Genomic DNA, 13,144 nt, shown 5'->3' with positions numbered 1-13,144 from the left:
AAATAGGGGCACGTCGGTGGCTCAGACAGTTAAGTGTCTGACTCTTGGTTTCTGCTGTGGTCCAGATCTCAGGGTCGTGGGATCGAGTCCCACTTTGGGCTCCAAACTCTGCATGGAGTCTGCTTAAGACGCTCTCTCCCTCTGCCCCTCCCCTGCTTGCACTTACTCTCCAAATAAATACAAAAAAAATTTTAGAAGATTTTATTTATTTATTTGCCAGAGAGACAGAGAGAGAACACAAGCAGGAGGAGTGGCAGGCCGGGGAAGAAACAGGTTCCTGACGCGGGACTCAATCCCAGGACCCCTGAGATCATGACATGAACTGAAGGCAGCAGCCCAACCAAGCCACTCAGGCATCCCTAAATAAATAAAATCTTAAAAAAAAAATAATTGTTGACCAAATAATCAGTCTGTAATCACTGAACTAAAATTAATTATTTTTACACCAGATTTTGAACTTTACTTTTTCATGATTTCCCTCATGCCTGCACACATGTAAAGTCCTTAAATACGAAAGTTAAAGTCAAGCCTTCTAGAGTTGTGGATGTGGGTTAAAAAATGATTTGTTGCATACACAACGGTCAGTACTTTGAGAATTCTGCAGACTGGAACTGAGTTTTAGGGTCCCTCCTTCCCTTTTTTTTTTTTTTGAGGAAGGGGGTTGGATTCCCCAGGAAGGGAATCAAAGACAGAAAAAGTCAACCAAGAGATGAGACGTGGCCACACGGCGTTGCAATTTTTTGGTGCTGTGATGTCTGGAGGACCTTGGCCCCTTTCATTTTCCTAACTGAGCTGCCCTGTGACCTTTGCCCAGACTGGAAGCCAGAGCATGGGGCAGCAGGGGCAGGTCTCCCCGCTGAGCACCCCCCTCGTTTGGCGGCACGCCGCGGTGTACGCACTGGTGTACAGCGAGCTGTCGTCATCCTCGTCCTCCTCCTCCTCCTCTTCTCTCGTGTACAGGCAAGAAGAGTCTTCGTAGTCTGATTCATGAGGCACATTTTCTTTATTGTCATCACATTCAATCACAACAGTTGGCACTTGTCTTATCTCCGGAAGGCCCAGAGGTCCCGCCTTGGAGACACCGTCACCCGAATGCAAACCGGAGCTGTGGTAAGAAGTGGAACAGGGGACCCGCTGCTCGGAGCTGTTGGGAGAGGAGCGGGAGAGAGGATGTTAATGTCGCCCAATGCCTCATAAACGCAGCAGGATCTTTCTAAAAGTCACCTGCTCCATCCTAGGAGACAAAGGGTCCACTGGGCAATTGATACCTCCTTTCCCATCTCACGGCGAAACCTTTCAGGGCAGCAGAGCTTCCCGAGGGATCATTGGGGGGTAAAGTTCACACATCCGTGTGGACGTACTCAATCCTCTCAAATGCAACTTGAAAATGGTTATGATGCTAAATTTTTTGGGGGGGGGAGGGGTTCTGGTGCATTTGTCACAATTAAAAAAACCAGAATTTTTTAAAAATGAATTTGAATTCCAGGAACATTTATGGTTAAGACCAACATCTACAAATGTCAAAGGAGTGTTTGTTGGCCACCCACGTTTCATGCGAGGAGTAAAAGCACTCACTGGAGAGCAGAGTCCAAGATCCAAAAAAGAAAGATAATGCCCGAGGTTCTGGCTTTCAAAGCTACACAGCAGAGCTGGTGGGGCAGGGGTGGGATAAACTGTTCGACATGTCATGGATGGAGAGGCAGAAAAAGAGCAGAGAGGGGGCCCTAAGGCTGGAGACACGTGTGTGACCATCGTGGTGGATGGGGTCATGGAGAAGTTGGAGGGATTTCTCTCCCAAGGACTGTATCAGACTCTTAGCTGCCACAGGTCATGTCAGTCTAGATTTTTTTGTAGGTTAATTTTCCAGAAGGCAATGATGATGATGTTCCTGGTTTTACCTCTTAAGGTGAAACAACTCAGATGTAAAAAAATACATTTTAATTAAAAATGGTTTGCTTCATTTTAAAAGCCATATAAATGCACTATAGGGAAACTAGAAAACATGTCTCAAAAATAAAGAAAACATTATTATTACTATTATTATCATCATATATATATATATTTTTTAAACAGAGTCTCTCCTAGGTCCCCTCTAGCAATTTAGAATTCTTTTTATGACAGGCTCTAAATGAAGTCGAGCAAGGAAAATGGAGGCAGAAACACACTGAAATTTTATAATTCTTCTTCAGGCTAACTGCAAATGGCACTTATATCTTCCACTTAAGGAATTTCTAAGCATAGGTGACTCGCTGCATTTTCCCATCCCAGAGTGTCTGACATTCACAAGGGAGGGGCGGGGGAGGTTAGGTGACACTATGTATCAATACGTTTTACATTAGCGTATCTTATCCAAAAGAAAACTTTTCCTCGTGACATATGAGTGTATGATAGTCTCCTCTGAAACGTTCATTACACTTCAAATTATCGCCGTGTCTAATTTAAATTCAATTAACTTTCTTCCTCCCATTGTTTCCAAAGAGCTGTTTTTGTCTGTGTGTTTGGCACATAACTCTGCGGTGACACAAATGGAAAATCTAGTTAACACATTACGAGCTCTGAGCTTCTAGGCAATGAGCTCAATCAACTTAAAAACCCTTCGACGGCTGAGCAAGAGTACGACCCAGAGTTACAAAAACAGAGCATCTTATGAGCCATGACCCATGTGACGGGTCCACTTCCCGCCGGATTCCGTATCAAGGGCAGTGAGGGCAGGTGGGGGGAGCGTGCGAGGGGTGCCAGAAAGGACAGCTGGCTGATGGGGACTTACCGTCCCCCCGATCAGGTGGCCCTCTCTTCCGCAAGGCAGAAGCTGCCTTCCAGGTGCACTCAGATTCCTACACCGAGAACGAAGGGAAGTAGACACGGGAGAGGGACAAATCTCGCTGCACGGCCAGCCCACGCTTGCGTCACCCCCTGTCTTCTCCTCTCCCGGATAGTTTAACTAACAAAACCAAGCCACAGAGCTGGGGATGGGACAGGTAGGAGTGAGGCGTGGAACGTAGCCCTAGATGTTCCTGGGTGGCCGGAAGACTCTTTGGAGCCCCAAAACAAAGAAACAAACAAACAAAATTAGACACGAGAGAGCATAGGAATTCCTTAAGCTAGAAGGTTCCACACGGTCTCAAGAGGACAGAGAAAGGAGGAACAGTATGCAAAGAAAGAAGAAAAATCAGCCTCACAGCGAGGCTGGGGTAAACAGGAGGGGGTGGTTTGTCCTCCTTCCCAGACACAGGGCCAGAGTGAGGCCTTGAGGTGATCAGCAGGCATTCGCTGATCACCATGACCGGGCCCCTGTTCCACAAGGCTGTGGTGGCCTGATGGATGGCTCACACCTGCCACCGCGGCTCCACAGACACACCTGAAGGCCTCGCCGGGCCAAGCATATCATCCGCCTCAAGTACGACTCGAGCAGGGGAGAGAAGGTCTGATTTACCACAAGGACAAAAAACGCATTTCCCGGGAAGCCAGGTGGATCCGCCAAGAGGGTCTGATGCGTAAATATTTGCCGGCTGCCAACTGTACGTCAGGGAAGGCGCGGGGTGAAGGACAAACGCCCAGATAATCCCACCCATCGGGTAACGGGTGAGCCAAGACTTGTCTCCAACGGCGAGAGGAGACGAGTCAGCTGAGCGCAGGCTGGAAAGGTTATTATGGGACCTCGGTCTGAGGGGTCAAGACACAGATCGGAGTGCACGTTTTGCCACGTACTATCAAATCTTCACATTGGGCCAATGATGTAATTAACCTCTCTGAGCCCCCGTCTCCTGGGGCAAAATCGGGTAATCCTACTTTTACAGCAGGGCTGGTGCCCAGGAGGGGCCCGTGGGTGTGCTCATGAATGAGGCCCTGTCCTGTTACTGATAGCAGCGACCTTCCAAGGGGATTCTAGACACTCTCGGCCTTGGACGATTCACACCATTGTCAGGGCAACTTGCTAAAACCCAGACCTCGTTCCTTCGCCCATGAGAACTCGGAAGACCCACCCAGTCCACAGAACCAGTGCTCCGAGAGTGACACAAATAGGAAATTCCGTTAACGCCTTATGAGCTGTACTAGTCAAGGCCAAGAACTAAATCGACGTGAACGTGAACGTAGTGCCTGATTACATTTGGCCTCCACCCGCATGGCTGCAGGCAGGAAGGGGGACACCTCGCCAAGTATCAGTCTTAGGAAAGGCTGGTTTTCTCTAATGGAGTTGTCACTTAGCAGATCTGCTCTCCAGGAAAGGTCTCACTGTTGAAGGGAAGTAAAAGCCATCGTCCTACGAGGAACAGTTCCCGCACAGCAGGACGCGCAACCCCCTGCACAAGCTGACCCCTATTATTAAACCCACGCTCAAGGCCCCCTTCCCAGCGATGGAATGTCCCCATGCCACGTACCCCTTGGTCCCAGGCAACAAGGCGTTACAGGCATCAGCTGGGAATGTGCTCCCTCCCTCCCTCGCTGTGCTGATTTCAATTTATCTGTCAATCCTCTGTCCCAGGCCAAGCTTCTGCCCGTGTTCTCCAGAGACTCCACCATTGTGAACGTTGTGAACATCTGTTCGCTTGCTGCCTCCTGTCCTCAACCAAGCCGGAGCCTCCCGGAGGGTCAGGGACCGGGTCTTACTGTTGTTTGTAGCATTGGAGCAGATGCCCACCACTGTTCCTGACACAGAGCAGACGCTCAGTCATCTTTGATTATTTTTCTGAGTGAATATGGACTGGAATCCCTGAGATTTAGGTGCTTTTCTAAGGGGCTGGCAAATCATTTTCACAGAGTATTAAGAATTTTTTTTTTTTTTTAAGTTCAGGGAGGTGCTTGTGATGTGTGTCCTGCCGTCCTGTGGGTGCCCCTGACTTGGCGGGCACTTTCGTCAATGGCTTAATGACATAAAGGGCCTCTTTATCAAATAGGCAGAAGAACTGGGACAGAGCAGGCATGGAGGGAATGAAAAAAGGGAACGTTTATTGGTTGTGTTGTCTGCTGTTCTAGAAACTTCTTTTTTTTTTTTTTGTTCTAGAAACTTCTATATCCAACATCTCATTTCATCTTTATGACAACTCTGCAGGAGAAATGTCGTTATCCTCATTTGATTAAGCAGGAAATTGAGGCTCTTGGAGGACAATGAATAGGCTCGTGAGGACACAGGTAGTAAAGAAGGGAGCTGGAACTTGAGCCCATCCTGTTTCAATATGCTATACCTAAAAATTGAATTGGGATACTGGTAAGACTGTGTACTTTGATTAGTCACAAACCGCACTCACTGTACACATGCAAGGTGGAGGCAATGTGTAAAGGAGAGTATTATTACTTTATATAAGTATTTTAAATCTTACTAACCAGGGTAGGTAACAGTGTTTGACCTTGCCACCATCAGGCTGCCCTTGGGCACCGAGTTTAGAGGATTCGGCTCAGACATTGCATTGTAATCATCAGGATGGTGAACGGACTCATTGGACGATTCCTCTGTTGACTCATCTGTTGACCTCGTCGTGTTGACTGTCTTAGTCTCTTTTGCTCCAACGTGGCAGAGTTGAGGCATTGCAACGGAGCCTCAAATCCTAACTATCTCAACTCTCAGAAAATGTTTTCTGAAATTTATATGGAACCATGGAAGATTCCGAAAAGCCAAGGTAATCTTGAGGAAGCAGAACAAAGCTGGAGGGATCATAATCCCAGATTTCAAGATATACTATAAGGCTGTAGGGTATTGGCACAAAAACAGACACATAGATCCACAGAACAGGACAGGGAGCCCAGAAATAAACCCATGCTTATGCAGTCAGTTCATCTACAACAAAGGAGGCAAGAATATACAATGGAGAAAAGACCATCTCTTTGATAAACGCTGCTGGGAAAACTGGACAGCGACATGCAAAAGAACGGAACTGGACCAGTTTCTTACACCATACACAAACATAAGCTCAAAATGGGTTAGAGACCTAATTGTGAGACCTGATATCGTAAAAATCCCAGAAGAGTGCACAGGCAGGACTCCCTTTGGCCTTTGCAACATTTTTCTAGCTATGCCTCTTAAGGCAGCAGAAACAAGAGCAAAATTAAACTACTGGGACTACACCAGAATAAAAAGATTTTGGCACAGCAAAGGAAACCATCCGTCAAACAAAAAGGTAACCAATTGAATGGGAGAAGACACATGCAGAAGCCGATCCAATAAGGTGTTAATATCCAAAACATTTGAAGAACTTATACAACTCAGTACCAAAACCCCAAATAATCCAATTAAAATATGGGCAGAGGACCCAAGTAGACATTTTTCCAAAGACGACATCCAGATGGTCAACAGACAGATGAAAAGATGCTCGACATCGCTCATCATCAGAGAAATGCAGGTCGAAACCACAATATTACCTCACGCGTTGGCATGGCTAGCATCAAAAAAGACAAGAAATGGCCAAAAATAGTAATAATAAGTGCTGGGGCGGATGTGGAGAAAATGGAACCCTTGTCCACAGTTGGTGGGAATGCAAGCGGGTGCAGGAGGGAGGTTCCTCAAAAAATTAAAAACAGAATTACTTACGATCTAGGAATTCCACTACTGGGTATTTACAGGAAGAAAATGGAAACACTATTTTGAAAAGATACATGCACCCCTATGTTGATTGCATTATTATTTACACTAACCAAGACAGGGAAGCAACCAGGTGCCCCCGACGGATGAGTGGATAAAGAGAATGTAGTAGATACAACGGAATATCGTGCGACCATAAAAAAGAATGAGATATTTTTTGCCATTTGCAACACCATGGATGGACATAGAGGGTATGACGCTAAGTGAACTAAGTCAGAAGGAGAAAGACGGATGCTACGTGGTTGTACGTACATGGGAAATCTAAAAACCAAAATAAAGAAGCAAACAAAACCAGACCCATACATACATAGAACACACTGACGGCTGCCAGAGGGCATGGGGGGGCTGGGCACAAGCACAAAGGGGAGAGGGAGACACAGGCCTCCACTTAGGGAATGAAGTAGTCACGGGCATGAAGGTACAGCACGGGGAATATAGTCAACAGAGAAACAACTGAGTTTTCTGACCTCTGGCTTAAACTGATCTTTCCTAACTGCCCTCACGCCCACGCTCACCTTTGTGTGTGCGTGCTGCTATTTTCGGCTTTGTGTCTTTAAGTCAGTGTTTAAAGGAACAAACACCATTGTGGCCTCATCTTAAGCATGATCTCTGTCATCCTAGGTCTTCTGCACTAATTATTCTATGTGTTTATAACTTCTGTTAAAATAAGTACGATAATTAACACTTTTTTTTTAAAGGTTATTTATTTATTCGACAGACAGAGATCACAAGTAGGCAGAGAGGCAGGCAGAGAGAGAGGAGGAAGCCGGCTCCCTGCTGAGCAGAGAGCCCGATGCGGGGCTCGATCCCAGGACCCTGAGATCATGACCTGAGCTGAAGGCAGAGGCTTAACACACTGAGCCACCTAGTTATAGAAAGTTCTGCACGGAACTTGTGGACTACCAACAACTGCATGTATCACATTTTGGTTAAATAATGGCCTAGACCAGGTTTTGCCAACTTCAGCGTGATGAACATCTGGGCTAGATGGTTCTTCCGGGTGCAGGTCTGTCCTGTGCTTTGCAGGTTGTTCAGCAAGCATCCCTAGGCTCTCCCCACCAGAGACCAGCAGTACGTCCTCCAACTGCCGTGACCGGAAATATCACCAGACATTGCCAAATGTCCTGCGGGGGCCGAACTGCCCCTTTGGGAGACACTGGCCTAGAATATCCGTGACAGTTTCACTCCGTGCTTCTTCCCCAGTGTTGTGCCATCTGAGTGTCTCCCGAAGCAACCTTGGCATTGACTGTCGGGAATCTGCGGCTTTCCCTGGATTAGGAACCTTCCAGATCTTTTCTCCTGAGTGCCTGACTTGTTATGTTTCAGGCGGATTCTCAGGGGATCTGAGGATCCACTGATGTCTGGCTTCCGCCGAGTCAATTCTTGGCTCCCCTGCTCCCGTCCCCGAGCGGCTTCCCCACTGAAGCGAGAGCTCCCAGCGCACTCTTGAGCACACCGGCTGTCCTCCCCTTGCTGCCCGGGTCAGTGATCTCCAAAATGACACTCTGGTGGCCTGAGTCACCATGCCTTCCGGAGTACTTGTCACACTCCCCGAGGAAAAGCTGACTCATGTAATACGATCCATTCTGGATCATTCGCACCAAAACTCCTGGGGATGAAGCCCTGAGTTTGCTTGGAATTCAAACGGAGCTCGCTGCCTGCGGCTTGAGCTCACTGTTCCTCTCCCCAGTAGCTGACTGGGAATGAAAACTGCAGGTAAACCCCAAGCCTCTCACCCAGCCTTCCTTGACTCTTACTGCACTGCCGCACGCAAAGAGGACAAACATTAACATTGTAATTGCTCATCCCATGCCATGCATCGGTTCAGGAAAGCCCGACAACAGCCCTTTTGGAGAGGTACTACTCTTATCCCCTTGTCTCGGAGAGGAAAAGCGAGGCACATGGCCAAGGTCACAGCTGGAGCGGTGCAGACACGACTGGACTCAGGCAGGAGGGACTGCAGAACCTCATCTCTTACTGATGTCACAATACCTGCGCCCACGCAGAAGCAGAATCCCTGGTATGGCTCTGAACTCTCTCTTCTTCCAGAACCTTCCCTTCTCCGCCCTCTCTACGGCTGTCAAACAGATCTGATCGTGTCATTCTCCCCGTTAAGACCTTTGAAGGGTCTCACTGTCAGCCTGATGATCTCCAGCCCCTCCCGCATGGACACGGGGGCAAATCACACGATGGCTCCACATTTCTGTCAATCTGGTCTGTCTCCTTTCTTCACCGTATGCCCAGCGTTCCAGCTGCACGGGGCCACTTGCTGCTTCCCAGACACCCTGGGAGACTTCTTGTCTCCTCTCTCTGCTCCTGCCCTCGCTCAGGCTCGGAACTATCCTCTCAGAGTTTGGCCTGGGACATCCCCCAGTCTTCAGGGATGGCTCAGATCCCAGTTCTTCCGAGCAGCCTTTTCCGATTTTTCCAACGGACACCAGGCCCTTCCCTGTGCTTCCAGCTTGGCTCCCAGCTCTGTTATGGCATCTGTCGCATTATGTGATGATTACAAGTCTGAGCACCTCCTCCCCGCCCCACTGACCATGAGCGTCGCAGACAGAGGCTGATTATCAATGCTCCTCATCTCCCAGCCCCATTTGTGTGCATGTTTTTGGAACGGATGGAAAAGTCAGTCAAATATTTGAACTGACGTCCCCTGGAATCAGGCTAGGCCACCCTGTGTTTTCCCACCGTTGAATTCACGAAAATAACCACCCTGTGACCTTTGCAGTCTTGCTGTTGTATAGAAAATAGCCTAATGAAGGGGAAAATTAAGGTTTTGGAAATTGCAACCGAAAGTTTTTCCCTAAGAAAATAACCCAAATAGATAAGGCACAGAGGTTTCTGCTAGGAAGGATGCCATGGTACCCACGGTACCCTCCATCTCAGGACTGCGGGAGCATGGAACAGGTGCAAGAGCTTAATTAAGGTCATTGCATTTTCCAATTCTACATTCACAACCTGTCAGGCTACTTCCAATAAGACTGCCCAGAGTTAGGCCATCTTGTAAGGTAAGGTAGTTGGGCGAGATGGAGTCTAGAAGATTTCTTCTTATAGGACGTACTACAATGGATTTAAATAAACGCCACAGGCGTTATTCTTCAGGGGAAGGAGAAAGAGGAGATTCTGTTCTCCATCTAACTAGCTCCGGATGATGTAATTTTCCCAGCAAATATCGCAGGGATGAGCATTCCATGATATTCACGAGACGTGGGATCGCTGTGCCATTTTGGAGTATTTCCATTCTACTAATTACATAGACCAGGAGCTCCAGGGCACAGGGTGAAGGAGGTGGGCTTCTTTCAAAGCTACTACAATAGCTAACACACGGGGTCCTTTAAGGGTCCTATAAGAGTGTTTTGAAAATGTTTATCTTCTCATGGACTCTCCACCAGAATGTGCAGTGTGAGGAAGGGTACTGCTATTATCTTGATTTTACAGAGGAGGGCGCTATGCTTCTGAGAACATGAGGGAAGGGTGGTTGTGATGACAGCAGGCAAGTAGCTTTGGGTCTTCTCACTGCAGAGCCGGTGTCCTTTCCACCAACCATGCTGCCTTCTCCCAGAGAAGCCTCGATGACTAGGATTTTCTGGTACACGGACGTGCTAAGAAATGCAATTGGCACAAAGCAAGGACAATAGATGCTCACAGAACCCAACTGCTTTTTTGCTATGAACTTGGCTTTGAAGAGCCCCAAGGCTAGAGGCCATTATGGAACAGAGAGGCAGGTTTGAATTCTAGATTCAGGTAGTATAATGGTCTTAGCGTGCATAGCACAGGGCTGGTGGTGAGTGGATGCACAGACAGAACAGGGTACGAGAGAGGGGAGACCCTAATTAGTAGGCTGAAAAATCCAACTGTGAATCATGGAGGGTTGGCACTGAAAAGGGGGAACCGCGTGCATTTACTGTGGCCACATTAATAACCTATTTTATGGAGGACAGAAAAGTCTCCCCATCAACTCCTCATTTCCCCGCCTTATTTTTCCTCCGTACCCCCTCCGCATTTCACCACACTTTACACATTCATGGGGTCTCCTCCCCCTAAAAGGTAAGCCCACGAGGATGTGGAGTCTGTTTTGTCCTCACTGACCAAAAAGGATAATTTCCTTTGTGGAAAAAAATGAACCAACAGGGAAGAATAAAGAAAAATATACCTGAAACAGGATGGCTACCACTTAGAATAGACGCAGTAAAAACAGAAAAATTCTGAAAAGCTTGAGAGTAAAAGGGCAGTCGTAAATCTGTAAAAGCATACATTCTAAACTCTCTTCTTTACCATGACATATCATAGATGTGAAAAGCTTTATACGCTCCCTCAGTCCTGTCTCCATCAAGAAAAACATTTAGCAAGTGTTCTCTTTGGAAAATTCAACTCTCCTTTTAGACATGACTAAGCCAAGTAGGAGACACACAGATTGAGAGCACAAAGGTGCCCCTCAGATTTCCAACCCCCTCCCCTCCGCCATATTCCTACCATTGAAATAGTTGCATGTTTCTAAGGAAGCCCTCGACTTTGAAAATTAAGCAACTATCTTATAACCTATCATGGTTACTACTAGTGAGGGAGAGGCAGTTTACTTTTAATAATTCATAGAGAAATGAATGCCAAAACATCTACCACAATCCAGGTTCAGGACAGCAGTTGGTCTCTTTCCAAGAGAGCTTTGTAGCATCACACTCTGTCACGTGGTAACAGAGGCAAGGCAGGGCCCTGGGCCTCAACCACGGGTGGGGGATTATAGGTTATCAAACCCCTCTGATACTCTTTTAGGAAATTGGGGCCAATTTTTGAAATTAAAAATCACTATTTTAAATCCTAATCTTTCTTGAAAAAAACCTGAGCACCATTTCGTCATCCTTTCTAAAGAAAGACGTGTAATAAAGAGATACTGCTTTCTGGCTGCGGATTTCAGAGGCACTGCTTGTTAAAGTTTTTAAAAAGACATTAATTTCCTCAGAGGACAGAGGAACTTTATTATCTACAAATATAACACTGAAAATGAAATGAAACTTCCAGGGGAACAGCTTTTGTGATGGGATGCGCACGAGTTATAAAGAGAGTTTTCAGAGGGGAGAGAGAACAATTTTCTTCTTGGAGACCAAAAATGTGTGAGAAATTATGCTACGAACTACAGTGCCTGAGGCTGAAGAATGACAGAAATAAGCACTGAGATCCAAGAAAACAGTTAATCAGCCTCATTTGAGGCCAGCAGGCACGCACTGTGTATTTTATTATGGCCTTCTAAGATAAGAAACTCAACATTAGAGCTTTTGTTTTTCTCTTGGACTCTAGTCAGCAGGAAACTATGCTCTTCTCTATATAGAGCAGAGCACCGAGCCTTCCTGAGTCGAGAATGCATTTTGAGATTTTTTTTTTTCCCAGTAGTGGTGATGAATTTAAATTAATTCATTCATAACCCTTCCTCTGCCCTTTCCAAGGGCCAGGGACCCACGTTACTGAAGTCCTGTCTGAGGATGGGATGAGACATAAAACCGTAAGACACACAGAGTGTGACCCACGGCCCTCTCCAGCTCTGATAGAGGAGCCCAGCAGTTGGTGGCTTCCTCCCAGAACTTCAGCCCTCCACACCAGCACGGCCATGCTTAGATCATGCTTGGCTGGGTGGTGGTGCCAGGAGGCAGGATGCACGGCAAGGAGACCTGTGTTTGAGACCAGCAGGGCCCCTCACTCGCTGGACATCTAGGTTGGGCTTCTCCAGTTAAATGGAGGAACCCAGCTGCCCACCTCACAGGCTTTCTCAGTGCTGGTGCAGTGTGCTCCGTAAATGTCAATGTTGGTGGTTGCTGTTTTATTTTATTTTTATATATAAGATTTTATTTATCAGAGAGAGAGAATAAGAGATAGGGCACAAGAGCATGGAGAGTCAGAGGGAGAAGCAGACTCCCCGCTGAGGCAGGAGCCCGATGCGGGACTTGATCCCGGGACTCATGGGTCATGAACAGAGCCCAAGGCAGTCGCTAAACCAGCTGAGCCACCCAGGTGTCCCAAGATGATGGTTGTTTTAACTAGGGGTGCGCTTAAGCAGGAACCATTCATCATAAACCAGTCGTTACGGATATTATCCATGAATTTATTAAAAACGCTTCCTTTGGTGTTTTGGTTATTTTTGGCCTGAAAAATCTTTCTGGACAACGGTTCTGAGACGATCAAAAATCAACAGTCACGCATTGGGCAAGAGCAGGTTTTCTACCGATGCATATAGGAATTCAGGAGCAGATTCTCCTTCTTTTGAAAATATGCTGCCTTTTTTCATCCTCTTAAGACTTCAAAAGATGTTAGTGGTGTGTACAGTCTCATTTTAACCCACCCCTGAGCAGTTTGCTCATCACCTTAGTGGGGAAGATCTGTCCTGCTCATGGTGACATCACCTTGCACTGAAGTCGCATCACAGCACTGGAAGTAACAGTCACATTATAAAACAATATCAACCTGCAGCCACTTAGAGCTAAATACATGCATCACCATCAAAGAAGTGACCTAAAGTAAGAAATTGACGTTCTGGCCTCAAGAGGTCAAGGACAAATGGTCACTGATACAAGAAAGAGG

The 13,144-nt window shown here is 46.9% G+C and overlaps 1 protein-coding gene across 13 annotated transcripts in view; it reads right to left on the bottom strand.

The window, feature by feature from the left end:
- The window catches only part of PHACTR1 (phosphatase and actin regulator 1), a 562,751-nt gene that overhangs the window by 43,598 nt on the left and 506,009 nt on the right, over window positions 1-13,144 (bottom strand). For all 13 annotated transcript variants that reach the window (XM_082730196.1, XM_082730202.1, XM_082730204.1 and 10 more), the window contains one exon: window positions 900-1,144. In XM_082730196.1, the coding sequence (XP_082586322.1) occupies window positions 900-1,144 (245 nt within the window). The remainder of the gene's footprint in view (window positions 1-899; window positions 1,145-13,144) is intronic.

This window comes from Mustela nivalis, assembly GCF_964662115.1.
Source record: "Mustela nivalis genome assembly, chromosome: 5".
NCBI lineage: Eukaryota > Metazoa > Chordata > Mammalia > Carnivora > Mustelidae > Mustela > Mustela nivalis.
Note: the sequence above shows the minus strand (reverse complement) of the source record. Positions and strands in the feature narration are given on the sequence as shown.